This window comes from Exophiala bonariae, assembly GCF_035927105.1.
Source record: "Exophiala bonariae strain CCFEE 5792 chromosome Unknown scaffold_7, whole genome shotgun sequence".
Taxonomy (NCBI): domain Eukaryota; kingdom Fungi; phylum Ascomycota; class Eurotiomycetes; order Chaetothyriales; family Herpotrichiellaceae; genus Exophiala; species Exophiala bonariae.
In genome coordinates, this window is record NW_027042482.1 from 240,910 (window position 1) to 260,832 (window position 19,923).

The 19,923-nt window shown below is 49.9% G+C and overlaps 5 protein-coding genes across 5 annotated transcripts; 1 reads left to right on the forward strand and 4 right to left on the reverse strand.

Moving 5' to 3' along the window:
- Positions 1–910: 910 nt before the first annotated feature.
- On the reverse strand, positions 911–3,519 carry LTR84_012112 (uncharacterized protein; the record flags this gene model as incomplete). Its single annotated transcript, XM_064855636.1, has 2 exons — positions 911–3,166; positions 3,238–3,519. 2 exons carry the CDS (start codon positions 3,517–3,519, stop codon positions 911–913), a joined length of 2,538 nt encoding a protein of 845 aa, XP_064708296.1.
- Positions 3,520–8,159: 4,640 nt separating this feature from the next.
- LTR84_012113 (uncharacterized protein) lies at positions 8,160–8,900 on the reverse strand (the record flags this gene model as incomplete). Its single annotated transcript, XM_064855637.1, has 1 exon — positions 8,160–8,900. The coding sequence occupies one exon, from the start codon at positions 8,898–8,900 to the stop codon at positions 8,160–8,162; it is 741 nt and encodes a 246-aa protein (XP_064708297.1).
- A 1,096-nt stretch (positions 8,901–9,996) lies between these two features.
- LTR84_012114 (uncharacterized protein) lies at positions 9,997–12,156 on the forward strand (the record flags this gene model as incomplete). Its single annotated transcript, XM_064855638.1, has 1 exon — positions 9,997–12,156. One exon carries the CDS (start codon positions 9,997–9,999, stop codon positions 12,154–12,156), a length of 2,160 nt encoding a protein of 719 aa, XP_064708298.1.
- A 2,444-nt stretch (positions 12,157–14,600) lies between these two features.
- Positions 14,601–16,661, reverse strand: LTR84_012115 (uncharacterized protein; the record flags this gene model as incomplete). The annotated part of the gene is made up of 5 exons (XM_064855639.1): positions 14,601–14,723; positions 14,792–15,621; positions 15,671–16,156; positions 16,240–16,467; positions 16,565–16,661. The coding sequence occupies 5 exons, from the start codon at positions 16,659–16,661 to the stop codon at positions 14,601–14,603; spliced, it is 1,764 nt and encodes a 587-aa protein (XP_064708299.1).
- A 1,637-nt stretch (positions 16,662–18,298) lies between these two features.
- LTR84_012116 (uncharacterized protein) lies at positions 18,299–19,563 on the reverse strand (the record flags this gene model as incomplete). Its single annotated transcript, XM_064855640.1, has 2 exons — positions 18,299–19,084; positions 19,144–19,563. 2 exons carry the CDS (start codon positions 19,561–19,563, stop codon positions 18,299–18,301), a joined length of 1,206 nt encoding a protein of 401 aa, XP_064708300.1.
- Positions 19,564–19,923: the final 360 nt, after the last annotated feature.

A 19,923-nucleotide genomic window follows, 5' to 3' on the forward strand; every position in this document is an offset into this window, starting at 1 on the left:
CGAGGTATTAAGAAATCCTTTTGGATATCCGTAACAATCGCGCGAAGCAGGCCTCACCAGTCAACCCAGCCAGTGAGTGAGGCTGAAAGTCGAGTGAACCAGCCTGGTAAACCTGTAGTTAGATGTGGTCAAAACTCGCTAGTTGGGCAGCCATGGATCGTCCACAGTTTAGCCCGAACCCACCACCGGATTATCCGTCGATACCCCCACTATCACAACGACATCCCAATCCCCAAGAAATCCCATGGATTAAACAACACATACATGCCATCTCGCAGCCAGCCATACCTGTCTACCCAATCGGGAAGCCTCGCAGGTAAGGCAGCCAATAGACCGCGACCCCTACGAGCCGACTTCTGTCTGAGTGGTTGAGAGCATCACCATCTAGGGAGGCATTCTGGGGAGGGTGGTGGGACATACATGCATGACTTGGTGTTGTGTTGGCTGCCTTCTGCTAATCCCAAAGGACGCATGTTGCATCAACGAGGCGATGAATCATTTGATCAGTCGATCATGCAGGAATTGAGCTTGACATCCTGGTTGGATAAGGGTGCCTAAAACAGTACCCATCTATGTCGAACGTTGAAAAATGGGATTTGGCTGTAATGGAGAGACACTACTGCGATATTCGCATTCATGAGGTTATTGGAAGTAATAGTCCAACGGGCCGCTTGGGCAGAATTGTAGATTAGTGTACAAAGCGACCTAGGTACCTAACTAGATACCCAACACTGTGGACGCACGCGCACGCCTGACCTCGCCTATCAATCAGTAACACTTGCCGAACTCGTTGCCTAACCCGCCGCCGTCTCTCATAGGAATACATCTGAGCGCACAGGCAATCTAGTCCCGAAACCCTAGCCACTTCGTGCATCTAGAGCGGGTGAGCTGGCTAGCAAAGGGCGTGCATTCAGTGTGCTTCAATTGAAGCCACATGTTCAGGCATCTTAAGATGGTGATTATCCTCAGCCGAGGCTAGGGGGTCACAGTGTGCGTAATCTGGAGGATTGAGAGCCTCATGCTCGATGACCTCGGATGTGGTGGTTTCGCCCTCAGTAGGAGCGGTAGTCGGTGTTTCATTTTCAGGAGCATCATTTGCTGCAAGAGCTTTGGTGTCGTCCCCGGGAGCTGCTGGGGGCGAGGTCTCGGGGTTCTGTGTCTGGACATGGTCCGCAGCTTCAGTGATAGCCTCTGTAGCTGGAGGTGCCTCATCTGGAGGGTTCACTTCACACTGTGTGGCAACGGTCGGAGTCATTTCTGCATCTGTCCCTCCTGTGGTCTGTGGCTCTGCAACATTCGAAGCTCTTTCCACTGGTGAGCTTGTAGCCGGGTCCAGGGCAGTTGTGGATTCTTCGGCTGGCACTATCGCTGCTCCAGCGTCGCCCTGCGTCGAGGGCTCATCTGGCTCGGGTGCTGCCCCGGTGGCATTCTCTTCTTGGATATTGACTATCTCTGTGGGTGGTGTAGTACGAGTTTCGCTAAGGGCCGTCGAGTCCTCAACATTAACTTCGGTGGCTTGTTCGATTGGAAAAATTCCAGAATGCTCTTGTAAAGGAGCTATTTCGATCGGGGTCAGGCCGATCAAATGCATGCCATTCTCCAGAACTTGACGAACGGCCTGGTAAAGGCAAAGCTTGACGATATTATGATTCGAACCGGATGCCTCGGACTCTCCTTCTTCGTCTAGAAGGTAATCCACTGATGCAACTAAGCGGAATAGATGCGTGAGTATTGGAGAAGAGTCTAGTTTTTCGAACGATGATTTGACGGTGACAGGAAATTGAATCAGTACACGAAGGATCTCAGCATAGCGCTCATCCTCAAAGAGGTCATCATCGGACTTTTCGAGGCCCTCTTGATCAATAATGACACCTTGCAATCTCACACTGATTTTTGCGAAACAGTCTTGTAAGCTCATACCAGTCTCTTCCTCAACATTACCGATATTTGGGATATCAAAAATAAGGTCATCTTTTCTCCGGATCGCAAGTTCTTGAGTCATGAGTGAGGTGGTACCGAGCTTGTCGCAGAGTGTCAAAACATCTTGACCTTGATAATGCGAGAACCTATCTGGTTTATTTGCCTGTAAATTTGAAACTGTGGTACGGCATTGGTCCAGAATGTCACTAAGCAGAAGACCACTGATACCTTCTTCGGGTGCAAGACCTCTGGCCGTGCTGAAACTGAGGTGTTGCAAGCGATCAGCAAGCTCTGATTGCCCCATTAGCTCAAGAACAGCAAAAAGTTGTTGGAAATGCGAATCTTGTCGTGCGGACACAACGTAAAAGAGTTTATGAAAAGTATGTTTTCGACTCCGATCCAAGGCGGCAGCAATATCTCTGAGCAGGTAAGTCGTTAAACCCCGGAGGTTCCGAAGCTTTGCATGGCCATTCTTCAAAACTCTGGTCTCATGCACACTGAAATCGATAATCCAGCCGCCTTTGGTTTCATCGAAGACGATCTTATCTCCTAAAGTGGTCTCAACCTCAGATATGGTTGCATGGTTGACCTCCGATTCTCCTGAATATTCGTCAAATCTGATGTCCATACGGGCATAAATGTCGGTATAGCTTTTGATTGACGATTCACGGAATCGTGTCCACAAAGCCATTGCACCCGGGTCAGCATTGTCCAGGGCAGTCACATTTGCTTCGAGCTCTGCAGCAATTCCTGAAAGCTGACCATCGCTAGGAAGCTCTTGAGAGTTTGCTTGCTCGCTTTTGGAGAGTTCGTCAATCTGTGTATAAACCTCGAGCAGATGTCGAAGTGGGTCAGCAGTCAATGCATCCTCAGAGCCAAATCTGGACCATCCTGCTGCTAATAGCCCGATATGTTGACCCCAATCACCAAGGAAATTCATCCTGGTCACTTCGTGGCCCATGGACTCATATAGCGAAGCAATATAAGCGCCAATAATGGTGCTTCTGAGGTGCAAACCATCAAACTCTTTGCCCAAGTTAGGGGATGAGAATTCAACCAGGATCTTCTTTGGCTCAGTCTTAGGAAGCTCCAAGTCTGTGTGGTTTGCGATGTTTGGGATGCCATACGATCGACCTCGATCGATGATGTATGGCAAGAGTAACCGACCAAGTATCTGAGCAGAGAAGAAGAATCGAAGGTGGATCCCATCATCAACAGGGTGGCCCATGAGATGAGAGCCTGGAAACTAAAGTGAGGAAACAATGAGTCAATGAATGATGCCATGAACGAAAATGGAGAATCCTGGTAGCATCACACCTTCTGCTTAAGCTCAACGGCAAGAGCCTTTGGGTTTTGTGTCTGAAGTCGAAGTCGTGGCAGTATCACTGCCAAATCTCCCAGATCACTGGGCCACTGAATCGAGCCATGAGCCACCTGAGGGGAGCATTCTGTGAGCTTGACGAGGGTGTCCGTAAGGTACGATAAATAGATATCGATAGGATTGCTTTGGATGTCCGTTCCCTCGATGTCCGGGATTGGGTCCTCCACCCCTAGCCTGGCTAGTAAAGCTTCGATACCTTCTCGAAGGAGCGTTGCCATCTTGGTGGGCGGCCTCTGAGAGAATCGCGATGTAGCAGAGAGAGATTCCAGGCTGAAATGGTGGATAACTTCTACTTAATATCAAAGCTATTTCCGAACATGACCTGACAACGCATGTCCGCAAGCCTGGCGAATAAACCGGCCATAGTCCACGTGGGGTCGGGCAGAAACCAAACATGATAGAGGGCGTCACACAACATGCACTCTCAAACATGACAGGTGACTGCGCAAGAGCAAGGATATCTAGTGCCATGCTATTGGTCTGCGCTGTAGGCACTGAGATGCTTTGTTGCTTGACGTGGCTGCATATAGTTGCAGGAGAAATCAGGTTCCGAATGTTCTTCTTTATCTTGACTGGACTGAGGACCAATGGCGTGGATGGTAGTGCCTAGTCCATGATCCATACCAATCGGTCGGGTATCCAAATCCTCGTGACAGGCCTTGCTGCCAAGATAGGTAGCGACAAAGCAGGGCCATCAATGAGTTTTGCAGGTAGAACCACTATTTATGCAAAGTCCTAGCAACCCCGATTTAACCATCGAACGGAAGTAAAAGTTTGAGGGTTGCCTCTACCTCAGGTGCGTGCTCCATCACATCCAGGGTATACTGCCATGCCACTCCACTCTACCTCTGGTGATATCTTCAGACCAATAGTTCAAGTTCGGTGAGTCCTATAAGGCCCCCAAAGATCTTAGGAAACTCAAGAAGACTTCAAAAGGCTAGAATGGTTAGCCGTAGGTGGTGGGTACCAGCAGATTCATTGTCTTTTCGAGCATGGCGTGTAGGGAGACTGGGCCAGCCAAAATTTCAAACGAGGAGACCATTTCACGGCATCACTGCTGGCTTGATGTAAACCGTATCAATCTCCTTACCCTGTTTGTGATGGGTCGCAAGTGGCCGGTGCAGAGCAGTCCTATCGCTAGAAGTATGAAACCCAAGATGAAAATTGACAAAGGATTGGGAGTGAGAAACGGGAGAACAGTCGGATCCATCGAAAAGACACCTGCTGTCAAAGCAATTGGAGACACGAACAACTTGGGGGCAATAGTTAGCTCATGCTCATGGTTCCCAGATGGCGTGGAGAGAGCTTACAATCACTACTCCAGACAGTGTTTTATTTTCCTGAGACAGTTGTCTTTGTCTGCCACCATCTACCATCGCCGTGTATTCGAAGTGAACCTCAAGATAGTGGTCCATTCCGAAATGGTCAGCATATGAGTAAGTAAAGCTACAGGATAAAGGGTGCGACTAACATCTCGGACAAAATCATCGCATCGCCTAATGACATCTACGAGCCTCTCGCTCAGCCCACGGAGCACAAGCAAAGTCCTTGAAATGTCAGAGAAGGACCGTCGACCATTCTCACACTCGTAAAGGTCTTCAAACGTTGTGTCATGATCCACCAAGAATCTTTCGACTGCGTTGATAGTGTTTGAAAGAGTATGAGAAAGATCATTCGACAGTTGCCTCGTATATCTGGCATAACTTAGGTTTACTAGCATGGTCTGAACATCTGCTTGGAACACATCCAATGATGGACGATGCTGTGATGAAGACACGGCATTGTGCTTGAAGAATTACACACGTCAGATGTGAGAGTAATGTGGATAGGGAATGGAAGTGGGTTGCGAACTTCGAAATACCTCCGAGTACTTTCGGAAAGATTCTCTTTGACAGTCTGCCATTCAACTTTCACTTGCTGTAGACGAATGCAGAAGACTCGTAAAAAATAAAGTCGAGCATCTGAAAGAGGTTTGTTGGCGTCCTCACAGCCCCTGGCGAGTGGGTCGGCAAAGAATGGCGCCGACACTTTTGCTTCTTCGCCATATTTGGACATAGATTCTCGTCTTTCGTTAGAATCGTAGTAGGTGTCTGCGAAGCAATAAGCTTCCCATCTGCAGTCGTCTATTCCAGCAACTACGCAGGAGACCTGAGCCGCACTCAGATAAGCTTTGCTTGGTCTGGACTTGTCCCAGCACAAGAATGAAACATCTTGGGCATGACGAAGAGGATGTTCTGCACAATAGCGACGATCCTGTATTGGGAGATCAGAAAATCGCCATGTGTAGTATGGCAAGTGGAACTCCAGAATAAATCTTGAAAGCCCTGTCCGCTGGATGCAATAAATCAGCCACAACCAAATGACAATATTCCTAGTAAATGGTAACCTGCTGAGCTTACCGTGGTGATGGCTGCATTAATGAGAACTTCGAACGAAAGATGACTGGATATCGCTGAACGCAACGCAAATGCTTGATTCTCCGATACAGTAGATATGAGCGCATATATGATATACTGATCCACATCGGTTACAAATCTCAAACAATGTCAGCAAATGAACCCAGTTTGCTAAACATGCCTTCATACATGGAACGTTGCTCTGCGTCCACAGTAAGCCCAGCGTTCAGTTCCGGACTGCCTGGCGCTGACAAAGAGAGATATCTTCCGTTATGGTCGGCTGATCTGGACAATGCACGGGGGTATCGCTTTGCGACAGAAATGGTCAGGTCAAGCTCTTTAGATCCGACGGAGAAACACAGGCGCGAAAGTCTCTTACAGGCTGATTGAGTGCTGCGAACAGGCCATACGCTGTTAGGGGACCGTTTTTCCCCCTTGAATGCCAATGGCCATCTTTGCTGAAGTATCCTTCATTCAGCCAGGCAGAAGGCTCCAGGTTTGTCGTTTTCAGGGTTTTCAAATTGGCAAGCTTGCAAAAGCGGACGACTTTGTCTATCTGTGTATCACACACGTCGATGGGGTCGTGATAATCAGGCATGAATGCTTCAACAAGTGTCTCCCCCTCTGCCTCATTGTACGTTAGCGACTTTGCATAGTGTTGATTCTCGTTCGTGTAATCGAGTGCTTGTCCTTCTTTGTACTTTGATGGCCATGGAATCCCCGGCCTTCGCGTAGAAGCGCTATCAAGTCGTGTAACGTCCATGACTTCTTGGCTTTTTCTTCGACTGTTGCTACCTCAGAGACGACTTGACAATTGACAAAGCGTAGCGCATCAGGAGTCATTGGTCATTGACGAACATCGCTACAGTAGCGTTGCCAAATTTTGGGGGCATCAACCGTGGGTCAATATGAAGAATAGAGAGGAGGTCGATCAGCATGGGAAATATACTTCTCAGGTAAGCGTCAAAAGTCAACAACCCTTCAAGCAGGCAGTAACTGCCAATGCTGTAATTCTCCTGGCTTCTTCCTGGTGGGTTTAGGTCAGCCAGGTGACCTCTGTAAGTTGCCCCATTTACCATGACCTCCCTGGGTGACGAGGCGAGGCCAACATGGGTTTGACAACTCGTGCGTTTTCATTTGCGGCCTGGGATGAGAGACGGCTGTGGCAATGGGGGTGGTGTTGTGGAATTAGCAAGACGAGGGTCCTCAACAAATGCATTGCCCATGGTTGATCGATTCGCCACGCATGAGGTGCGTACCGGCGAGCTCATATTTCTCATGCGAAAAGTAGCGTGTAGGGTCTATAAATGTTTCTAACACCTATGGATGCCTGACTGCAAGGTGGCCGGACTAGCCACGCGAAGCAGCTGGAAGCCGACAGTCTGCGTTGTTGTGACTTCTCCAGCATCTGTTGCATCTACCAATAGAGAGAGATGGGCTGCTGCGCAACCGTGACGTTAAGTAAAGGGAGGCGAGACCTTTCGGAGTGGTTGCCTTGCGGTGAAATCATTCAGTGTCCGAATTGGAACCCGTAACATAAGTGCCATGTGGCTCGAATGATCCTCAACTCTCATGCAGTCGGGCGTCTGTTAGTTGAAAGGTAATCATGTTTCTGTTATTGGGCAAAGAATTGCAGTTGGGGCATTGCTCAAGCATCCAGTGCAGTACAGTACTGGTCAGAATCACACGCCACAGGGGACTGATGTCTGCCCGCAGACGTTGGAATCGACGACGTCCACACCATCGTCGTCGTCATCGTTCATGCCGCATCTCTGCACTCGGGACACCCTTCGCATTGCTAGTCAGATTATCTGCCTTTCGAAACACGTTTATTGCCAGCCTTGGCGCAAAATCAGGTATCTAGAAACTGCCGAAGCCCTCTCATGAATATGGGGAGATTTAGTGTACAAACATCCCCTCTTGCTCCATATATGCTGTGCTACGAACTCGTGCAAAAGCACACTTGTGAACAGATATACCACATTGCATCGCTGAACCAAGGCTCGAAAATATCCTTCGTTGCCCCCATATGCCAGCATAGTAATGGCTGGGCTACCGGTAGGACGAGTAGATTCCTCAGCCCGGCTCTGGCAATTGGTGCATAGTTTCTATTCGCACCGCGGGACCTTACCCTTGCGCGCCCGACTTGCAGCCCAATGTGTTGAATTGCGGAAGGTATAGTCCGAGCTTTGTTCGGGGAACTTGGATGCACCATTCATTTTGGTTCGTGGCCCAGTTTTGTTGTAAGCGCCCAAACGCTGCCGGGCAAGACGCTTGCATAAGAAATGGCCGAACGAAGGATCCGGATCGAAGATATATTCCTCGAGTGAACTTTTTTGGATTGAGGCAGAGCTGAAATGCAACCACGCGTCTAAAAGTATTGCATAACACGTTCGTGCTGTGAAAGCTACGAGACGTTGCCCCAGATTGGTCGGCGCCCACTCATCGCCCGCACCTGTTCATCATCGTTTGCGTTCACGCACATTGTCAGGGGCTTTCTCGCTGCCTGTCGACCGTCCAGATCCGGCGAGGTAACTTGCGAGATCGAAGCCATCAGCAGAGCCGCCAACACCACCACCTTGCATAGCCTTGGTAACGCTATTCATGGGGCTCTTCTTCTGCATCTCTTCGTACTCCGCTCGCATTTCCGGGTCCATGTTCTCCATTAGCTTGGGCATTCCAAAGGTGAATGCGAGAGCCACCACAGCCATCAGAATCATGGGATTCTTCAATAAACTCATTGGATTGAAACCTTGGCGTTGCTCGTAGAAGCTCTTGCCCGATACTGTTTTGACATTCAGAGTCAAATCTTTTGTCGGAGTTGCGACGAGTGCAACACCTCGGTCTTCCCATTTCGTTCCACGATATGTTTCCCAGGCCCCACTGATCACGCTCTCCGAGCGATCCGCCGAAGGCGTAAGGTCGATGCGGTAGGGTGCGAATACAAAGTCTCGACTGTGAACCTCCAAGAGGTAGGATCCGGCTGTGGTGATATTGGAGAACTCGAAGTAATCGCCCCGGCGTAAAAGGGCTCTCCGAGGAGGCTCGGTACCAGATGTCAAGGTAGCATGAGTAGATGAAGGCAGTGTGTACGGATTGGGAATGAGGTTAGAGGCAGGAATCTGTACTCGGAGTGAAGCCGCCAGAGCCGTTGTTAGCAACTGAGCGACAGCGAATATGACTAAGCTGAGTGGTGACTTCATGGTGGGAGAGTTGCGGCCTGTTGCGACTCTGAGCCTCAATAGAAATCGGACGATGGACAGAGTGAAATACTCGTTGGCAATGGTGGTCTGTGATATCACAACTTCAAGCCACTGATTGATATCTCAGCAAATGCAACTCGCCAAGCAATCAATACCCGTTTCGGGACGGGAGTGATGCTGCCCTACACCTACCTCTTTGGGGCAACTTGCTTGGCAGGCACAACGTCGAGGACTGGGCAGTTCGGCACTCGTTCGGTTAACCTGACCAATTGGAGCATCTGCGTTTAGTTAGGTAGGCTTATTGTGTACTCGTAGGCTTCCCTAGGCTTGAGGCTTCAGTTATTCAGCAGCCCCCGGCCCCGCGTGCTCAAGCGTGCCCCCGGCTATAACTGATGATCGGGGCTCAAGAGTTTCACATGTCAGACCCTTGATTTCTTCTTTCTCATCCTCCTCCGCATATCGCGGTCACATGGACAATTACATTCTCACACTTGCAGGTGTTTTCTCTGAGTCGCAGAATAACACTGGAATGGTCTTGGAAGTATTGGCAGCAGCATCTCAGTCCAAGTGTCCGCGCAACAAGACAAGATTAAATCTACCAAGTATGGTGTGAAGGGGGATTGCCTCAACCTGGCTGATGCTCCGCGTTCCACAGCTCCGCCCCCGGAGCGCGCGACCGCGGTTGTTGTGGTCTAGCAGTCTAGTTAGTTCTTATTTACCAAGTGCTCTCCGAGTCCGAAGTTGCACTGACATTCTGGCATCAAGTTGGTCCAGAAAAAATGCTTGATCTTGTGGGACCCAGTCTTTTTCGTCCAAGAGCCCAAGACCGAGGCACCTGGTCTCTGTGCGTCAGCATGTCTGGTCCTGGTGACCTCGATCTAACTCACAACAGCCATCTGCGCGTTTCGCTGCATCGCTTCTCTGATGGAACCACTGCTCTGCGAAATTCCAAGACTCCATATCCAATATCATTCTCGATTCCTTTCCTTTCTTCTTCTGACCCGTCTCACTTCCTATCTCACCCTCCTTTCCCTTCTCTCCTGTCCTCCTCCTGCTTTCTCCCTTGACTTAACTGCCACCCATCCTCGCCGCCACCATGCCCTCTCTCCTCTCCTCCAAGCCTTTGTTCCTGCAAACAGCAGAAGACTATCACAAACCTCCTCCCAAAGGCCAACCCTACTCCATCACCCTCTCAGGCTCTGAACAACCCGGCCGAACCCCGGTGTACCGACACCACAAGTCCCGTGATGGACTTCTCGAGACACTCGACCCGGCCATCCGTACAGGCCACGACATGTTCGAATCATCCGCACAGAAACATCCTCATGCTCCATGCCTGGGCTACAGACCCTACGATTCCGCCAAGAAAGCCTGGGCGCCTTATGAGTGGCTTGACTATGAGACCGTTCAGAAGAGACGAGCAGACCTGGGTGTGGGCCTGGTGGAAATCCACGCACGAGAGGGCATCACTGGCACACAATATGGTGTTGGATTGTGGTGTCAAAACCGACCCGAATGGCAGTTGACTGATCTGGCTTGCATGTCACAATCGCTCTTCAGTGTTTCGCTCTACGATACCCTAGGTCCGGAGACATCTGAGTACATCATCAGGCATGCAAACTTGGCCTGCGTGGTGACTTCATTGGCGCACGTTCCAGTGCTTCTCCAGTTGAAATCACGGTTGCCCGACCTCAAAGCTCTTGTTGTGCTAGACTCGCTCGCTCCTGCCACAAATGAGGCCCCGGAATTGTCCAAGCAAGCCCTTCTCGACTCGCTAGCCAAGGAAGCAGGTATCAAGATTTATTCTCTAGAAACCGTGGAACAGTTGGGAGCTTCGTTGAAGAGGCCATATAATCCTCCAAGACCGACAGATGCCATCACGATCAACTATACGTCCGGAACCACCGGTCCACCAAAGGGAGTCTTGCTGACGCACGCGACCGCTGTTGCTGCAACATCATCTTCGCTTGTTGCTTCACCCACTGATCACAACGGAGTTTCAATCAGCTATCTGCCTTTGGCTCATATTTATGGCCGACTTCTCGAGCATTCAGTCCTCTGGTCTGGAAGTCGGATTGGGTACTTTCACGGTAACCCTCTTGAGCTAGTTGATGATTTGAAGCTGCTTCGCCCGACCACATTTGCTTCCGTTCCTCGACTATACAACCGCTTCGGAGGTGCTATCAAGTCACAGACAGTGGAGCAACCGGGATTCAAGGGCGCTCTCAGTCGACATATTGTCAAGACCAAACTTGCCAACGCCAATCCCGCTCCAAAGACTCCTGGAGCGTCTCCTCCGACTCCTACCTTCAAGCATGCGTTCTACGACCGTATTTGGGGCCGGAAAGTTGCCGGGGCTTTTGGTTTGGACCGTGTCACTACCATGGTATCTGGTGCTGCGCCTCTTGATCCATCGCTACAAGCCTTCCTTCGTGTGGTGTTCGCCTCGAGAACCATGCAAGGTTACGGACTGACGGAAACCTATGCAATTGCTCTCGTCCAACCAGTAGATGATTTCACTGTCTCAAGCGTTGGTGGTGTGGTCCCCTGCCAGGAAGCTTGCCTCTTGAGTGTTCCAGACATGGACTATACCGTCGAAGATAAGCCCCATCCGAGAGGCGAGCTTCTCCTGAGAGGTAAATCCGTGTTCAGTGGTTATTACAAAAATGACGAAGAGACCGCAAATTCATTTACCGAGGACGGTTGGTTCAAGACTGGTGACATTTGCAGCGTGGACGAACTTGGCAGATTCTCAATCATTGATCGAAGGAAGAATGTGCTCAAACTGGCTCAGGGAGAATATCTTTCGCCTGAAAGAATTGAAGGTGTCTATCTGTCATCGTTGACATATCTCGCTCAAGGATTCGTCTACGGAGACAGCGTGCAAACATTCCTCGTTGCTATTTTTGGAGTTCAACCCGATACATTTGCCGTTTTCGCATCCAAGGTCCTCGGTCGCGAGATCTCGCCGACGGATTTGGTGGCCATCAAAGCAGCTGCCAGCGAACCCAAGATCAAAGCAGCTGTTCTGAAAGATCTAGACAAAGTCGGTCGAAAGAAGAAGTTTGCTGGCTACGAGAGGGTCAGAAATATTTACCTGACACTCGATCCTTTCACTATCGACAATGAGTTGTTGACGCCAACCTTGAAGCTCAAGAGACCAGTCGCCGCCAAGAGGTACCGTGATGTACTTGATGGATTATATGCGGAGGCTCTCGAAGCGGAGAAGAGCCAGCCACAGAAAGCCAAGTTGTGATCAATAGATGGATACCCATTTCAGATGCCTCTAAATAGACTCTCTGGCCATCCACGTGGACTTACACTCCACGTTTCGAAGTAGACTTAATGGACGCCAGTTTTCACCAGCGTTACGTTCTTGGTATGGAGCAAACCATCCCTTTCTTTGCGAAGTCGTCAACATCAAATCCATCCTTCCACGTATGCCACCCATGGACATCATGATGGGAGTTACACCCCGCGTACAACGGATGAAACTCGTCCGTCAAAATTGCAGATGCAAACCTCGAGATGCACTTTCTTATCCGAGCCATTTTTACACATCCGTTGCTACATGGGAGGACAAGTTCCCTTTTGACCTGAACCCAGATTTCAGGGTCGTCCCTTACCTTGTCAGGCCGTACCTGCCTGGTCATGCAGTGACGCAGCACAACAAGTCCACCTTCCGTCAATCCACCATGTGAACCTTCTTCTATATATCATCACGCTGCTGCAGTTCTCTTTGATGCACTCAATACCTTTGCCAACTGCATCAATGCTACTGCTTTCACTTCCTTTTATGGTATACTCACGAGTACCCACACTTGTCCTTCCTGAATAAGATCGTGGGTCAAGAAATATATTATGACCAAGCTATAAATACCCAGGTAGGTCAAGTTAAACTCCTCGATGGGACGCCTTTTCTTGCTCAAATACTCTTCTATTGTACAAGCAACACCTGCTCCGAGCAATGCAAATAGACCGTTGGCCTTGAAAGACAAACGCTCCATCCCACGCGATACACACACGCCGTTACAATGCCAACACAAGGCACTCTACCAATAAACCACCAGCTTTGTTCAGATTGAAATCACATGTTTGACGCTGAGCACCTCACGGCCGGTTCTCCTCTTTCGCAGCTCGGCAAAATCTGCAATACAAGAAAGTCGACACACTCTTGGATTCTCCAACTCCAGCGATCGAGGTCGTCGTTACCGCATGACTTTCTGCACCGAGCAGGTGTTGCATCGGCTGTGGTTGCATGTTGGACACCGGTCTGTCTGGATCTTGATCTGATTCTTGCCACATTGGCACTATTGTCGCGGTTAGCCCCCAGTCGCTATTCATGAAAGGAATTAACCGTCTCATACACAGCTCCAAATGAAGACTAGAGTCCGCTTTCTGCTACTCGGACCCTATCGAAAATGTCAGCAGTGAAATGGGCGTGTTCGTTTTAATGGGAGGTCAGGTCATGGCCCTCAGCAATAGGACATACCATTGGTGGATTAGTACAAGGCTGTAGTTAGCTTCGCGGAGCTGATAAGCACGTGGCATTCAAAATGTTCTTTGAAAATTTAGAAATTATTTGAAACGATAGTAACTTAATAAATTGTGAATGATATATAAAAAGCTATTTAGAAGGCAATGTTGGTATCACGCAAGGTCTTGTTTCCTGTAAGCATCTTCATCATCATTTATGATCTTGTCCTGGATGAGTTCACAGGTCCCCTGGCCCGTTGCGAAGATTGTTTCATGTTCAATGGTTTACTAGCCCCTTTCCGGGAAATATAAATTACTCTTATGCACAGCACTACGGCATGCCCTCACCCTCAACATAAGTTTGTTAAGCGAGGACGCTTTCGCTGCTTGTCAGTGGCCATGCATCATATCCTGCCTCTATTCATTCTGACAGACACCGAAAACCTGTTTTGCGTCTGATTTCCGATTGACGACGACCGGTCAAGACCTTTCGGAAACTGCCTTGCCCTCCATTCCTTCTGTACCGCTAGAGAGCAATACTTACTTTCCTCCTTTCCCCCAACCAATCAATCAAGCCTCCACACAGAGCAGGCCTGTGGACGACGGATGCAGCCGATGTCGTTCAACGAGGCGGTGAGCCCACCGTTGGGACTTTGCGCGCAGTTACTACAGCAACTCGAGCTCGGGACAGAGTGTCCGTACATCTGGATGGGCTTGGACTTGCGCTGAAAAATGTTTGCACCTTACCTGAAATCTGTTAGGTACCTCGGGTTAGGTAAGTGAATTATCAGGTTGGGACGAGGCTGAGACGAGGTGGGGCCGAGCTGTCAGTCGATGTCACTGGTTGCACGATCTGAGCAGGTATCACACATTCTCCAGACTTGGCTCACGTGCGTATCTTCTCATTTTCAAGAACTGAAGTGCAAAGCGGCAAGGTGTAAATACTGCCTTTCTAGGTATGGTTTTTCACGTTTCAGCAGGCCAAAGGCTCTGGAAATGCACCCCTTTGAACCACAGCCACCATCGCCAGGCGCACACCAGCCAGGCGATACACGATTGGCATCGTATATCACATGCCGCTTTTAGGTCAAGAGCGCCATCTCACCTTGTGAGCAGCTCAGAGGGAAGATAACTTCATGCATGTCTTCTTCTGGTCGACCATATGGTCTGAAGTTCTGTATCCAGGAGGTCCCTCCAGTAGGTGGCATAACACAAATACCAGTTTCAACCAGTTACACTTGCGGCGCCTGATGCAGCTGCAGCTTGCTTCATGCGCTCTTTGGCGACGTTGATCTGCTCCGACAGTCTCCAAGGGTAATCATATTTTCCCATGAAGATTTCACATAGCTAGGACACATATTCTTGTCAGTTCATGTTTCTCATGTGATGCGCTCGGGATGGAAAGAATAACTCACCTGGATTTCCTTGCCACTTGCAAAGTCCTCATCGGTCAATATATCTTCTAGCTCTTCGACAGTCTTTGCAGATCGGCTCTTGCCTTTGATACCCGTCTCTTCACGTGCACCAAAGAACTCCAACATCTTCTGATGGTCCCAAAGCATGCTGACGTCGTTGTAGCCCTGTTCAGGGCCATGAATGGCTCTCTCAATCGCATAGCCGTCGTTGTTGATGACGAAGATGATGGGTTTGAAGCCGTAACGGATATAGCTGCCGATCTCCTGCACTGTCATTTGTAGACTTCCCTCGCCCACAATCAGAACGACCCGTCCACTGTGCTTCAACTCTTTTGCAGCGATCAATGCACCAAAGCATGCGCCGACCGTGAATCCGATGGAGGACCAGAAGATCTGTGTGATGTACCGAGTATTGGATGGGAAGGTGGAGTCAGGCATGCCGAATTGTGCGGTACCGGATTCTGCGAGGAGGATGTCGTCGGCCTTCAAGAACTTGCCGAGTCGCTGCCATACGAAAGACTGTTCGATTGTTCCGGAGGTGGATTTGTTCAAGACTGGAGGTTCAACTTTGGGTTTTGCTGACTGTCGGGGAAGATTGAACTTCTGAGGTTGTGATTCAAGCTCTGCGACGATTCTCTTCAGGATTGGGAGGAAGTGGAAACCGTCGAATGTCTCTTCTCGAATCTGGCAGAAATCATGGCCCAGACGTACCACATTCTCTGGCTTGATGTATCTTGTGAATCCTCCAGTGTTGGAATCGGAGAGTAAGGGACCAATGTTCAGGACCAGATCTGAGCTCTCAAGACCATCTGCAACTCCAGGAAATGACACTACAGGTATGTCAGTACAGTCACGGTGGAATGGGGGTGTGGAGCATACCTCGGCCATTGAAACAACCATTGTAGTAAGGCTTTGTCTCATCGATGATTCCTTTTGATAAGGGGGTTGAGTAGCTGGGGAACTGGGTCACCTCAGCGAGTTGTTTGGTCAATTGAGATCCTCCATGCCGAAGGGCAATAATATCTGCTAGGATTGTCGGGTTCTCAGCCTTTCCAATCAAATCTAGAATCTCTTCCACAATTCTATCCTCTGTCTTGCTGTCAGGGTTTGTGATTTGTGTATTCAGTGGGGTCTCCAAGCGCTTTGCGTCTAACTGAACTGAGACGACATCGGCTGGAACATAGATGTAGACGGGAAGTCGGCTTTGAACACAAGAGACAATAACACGGTCGATGTCCTCTGCCATTGTTGAGTCTTCCATTAGAAATGCATGGTCTTGGCGAATAGGAGCAGCCATTTGGATATAGATGCTATGATCCATGTTTGGGGCCATCGTATGGTGAAGCATGACTCGATTTTTCTGCACTGAGAATCGCGGGAATGGCAGTCAGCATCCGGTTTCGACGATTGACTTTTGATTTTTTTTTCGACTAGTACGAAGCACTCACTCTGTCTGGCAGGCATGCCGACGATATGGATCATTCCTGCATGCTCAGCAAAAGCTCCGGCCACTCCGTTCATAGCTGAAAGCTCTCCCACGGCATAGGTTGTGATCAGTGCGGCTGGTGAGCCCTTGATCCTCGTGTAGCCATCAGCGGCATATGCGCCATTGAGTTCGTTGCAGCATCCGACCCACTTCAAGCCTGGGACTTTGTAGATCTCGTCGAGAAGAGTGACTGGGTGGTTCTTGTGATTAGCGATGATTGAATGTGGTTTCCTGACCTCGGTAACGTGGGCTTGTCCCTGTCATGGGGGTGTCAGATTGTTACTTACGGTTAAAATCGCCAGGAACACCAAGAATGTGTTCTGTTCCCAATTCTTTGATACGTTCGAAAAGGTACCGGCCCATGGAAATAGTGGATCCCGACATGATGGTCGATAGTGATCTCCTTTGGGACTTTTCAGAATGTTGTGTCTGTCGTAGCCTTGGAAGCGAAAGAACACCCCGGAGGATTGTTTTGAACGGAAGGTTGACGTGCTGACTCCTGTAGAATTCAATACTCACAGGCAGTCAAAGTCACAGACAAAAGATGAGGGGAAGGTGAAGATGAAGGGTGAAGGGGTGTGTCACGTGCAAGGCGCGAACAACAAGGGTCTTGGTCGTGAATAATGCCAAAGTCCAAGCACGCTCAGTCAGGATCTTGGTTCGACAAACTTTGTCACTGCAGGAGGCACCAGTGGTAATAAAGAAAATGTCAGTATGATTTCAAAGAGTGCTTGATCAATACAAAAACCGCCTTGTGTCACCTCCTACAGGAAAGTATTCCCCGGAAAATCCACTGGCATGAGGCCGAGGCTCGCTGATAACCGCAACAACACGAAACAGGCGCTTATCCACGGGCAATGAGAAAGAAGCTAGTCTTAGCCTCACACGTGGTGCACGGGACCGCGCATTAACCCTGTGCCCTTCCTTTGTAGACAAAAGAAAAAGGGCACTCGGAGCGTGGTTTGTAGAGCCTTGCTCTCATATCATGCCCAATGTCACTGAAGGTCTGGCGCACAGCAGGCCGAGTTTATTCCGAAATCCACGTGACATGGGCAATTAGTGGTTGAAGCAGTGCCTGGATCTGTAGTCTGGAGACTTCTCAGATCAGAAAGCCTCTGTCCGATGTCCCCGACTATTTCCTACCTTGAGACCTGGGACGCATTGCTACGGCCGTGAGTGACTGGACTTGGGTGAAGGGCGTCAGCTGTGAAACTTGTATCTCCTCGACAAGCGACAGAAAGACGCGTCGTCAGTGAGAGCAAGAGGAGAAGAGGCAGACGCGCTGCTCGTGGAATATTGGTTAGTGTTCCCTCCTTTTCTTTCCATAAGGAAGACTAATCACGATCATCATAACGAAATCTCGAATATCTGAGCTGATCTAATCAAGGGTAAATTGCTCTCGGGCAAGAGCCGGCCAACGATGCACGAGAAACAAGTACAAGGATAAAACCTGGGGGTTCATCAACGACCTGGATTATTTTTAGTGCTTACAGTGGTCGTTGGTGCTGGACGCGAACGCGGCGGGATGCCCAAAGTGGCAGAAGTTGAAGTTGGGTGCGAGGTTCGGTGGCCGGGACATGAAACACGCACGCTGGGCCTCGCTCCTCCCTAAAGTTCTTCTCGGCCCATAGCCACCTGGGAAGATACCTATTCTATCTATTTCAAATGACGCGGATATCATGTCAACTAGGCTTCAAGTCACGGGATGTATGCTAGGAGCACCTAGAGAGGGTATTCCAACATTTGCAATTTGGGACAATAAGATGCTTTGAACGAGTGATTCGCATCAAATTGGAGACTTACCGCCATCTACACACTATTTAGATCGGTGTTGCATAATAACCCATAATCCCATCCGAGTCCTGGAAACGCCGAGGCAAGCTTCAAAACAAGCCTATTGTACAAACCCGTATACATGCTGATAATTGTCGACCCTTTTGCCACCACCGGGCGATCATGCACCCGACACCATACTTTAACCTTGATAGCGCACATAGAAACCCTTTGGGACAAGTACTCTTTTAAGCGCCTTCTCTCCCTTCCTTGAAATGTTGCACCGACTCCTTGGTCAAGTTGTTCTCCGTCACCCAGCAGTCGTGCGACGGACTGTACCCTTGCCACCGTATTAAATACTCCATCGTCCCGGGTTGACGCATCCGAGAGTCCAGAATCTCCTCCACCTCCCAGTATTCGTTCTCACCCCCTCGTTGTTGCTTGAAGAATTCAATCCATTCGGGCGACAGGCTCTCCTCGGGCTCCCAAGAGTCGGAATCTTCACTGAGCCCCTTCCAGTGGATCAAGTACTGTGTCGTGCCACCGGGGAGCGTTCGTGACTTGAGGACGTTCTCGACGGCCCAGTACTCGTGACCTTTGTTGACTTTCACTGGAGGGGGAGCACTTTTCTCAGCCCCCGATCGAAACTTTGCCAGGTTCGACAACTGAAAGCTTACCTTCCGTCCCGGTCTCTGCTTCTCCAGACCGTCCTCTTCCACGCGAGCGTAGACGCCCTTGGATTTCCTTAGTATACCGTAACCCAGCACCAGTGTGGCGACAGCGCCGATTTCGAGCAGTCCAATTGCCAATGCTCCCCACCATGCATAGCGCATCTGAGTGCACATGGAGTGGAGGTTGGCAGGACTGTCGGTAAGCGCATGTCGACGAGAGCAAGCGAATGACAACAAGTCCCAGTGCTCCTCGGGCTTGAGATCGTCCACCTTGTATACAATTGCCACAACAATCCAGAGGATCAGGCAGATGGAACTGACAACCAGGGTGAACATATTGCCAACGTTGGTGATGTGTCGAACCTGGGACCGAATGTTAGCCACGACCTGTAAAAAGCCACCCATGTCAAAGAATGACTTACTATCGCTGAAAAGCTGGCAATGCAAATGGTTGCGCTCAACGCCGTGCCCACCGCTGCCGCACTCAGGAGCAAGATGGTGGGCGTCATCTTCAAACCCGAAGGCCACAATGGTTCGTCATTGACTTGATCATTCTTGGTCGAGTTGTAGACTCCGATGGCGTGCCCGAGAGTAACAACCAGGGCGAAGGAGAGAATCAAGGACAGGATTCGCAGAGTCAGGCGAGTTCGAGACACGAGAAGCGAGCCCTTGGGACTGGGGAGATGCGACTTTGCAGAGTGATGAATGGACATGGTCCGTTTGAAGAACGCCGAGGGCCCGCCTCTGTCACGCACTGGCTGCTTGCCCTGGAGGAGAGACTTGCTGTCAGTCTCATTGTCCTCGCCCTGGGGGATTTGGTCTCGATATGCTGCGTTCGACATGGTGAAATGCTCGTGGTCCTGCGTAGAGCGAGGTCAGGTTCAAAGGGGATGCCGCGAGAAGGAAGAAAAGTCGACGAGCCGCACCCGGCGTGTCATCTTCCATATGTAGGAAAACCCGGCTTATCACATTTGCATTCGTCAACCTAGCTCGGGTTTAGTGGCATCGAGGGGTCTATTCGGCTTTGCTGCTACGGTCCACGGAGTCGCCAGAACCTACAGTAGCAGCATTACCCTTGTCTGCTGGTTAGATATAGAATCGCCATGGCCACAGTATGGGTCCCCCAATCACCAATTGCAGAAATAAAGGTCAAACGCTGGGTTGACGGGAGGACCAACGGTGAGTAGGGGCTGTTCCTCGCA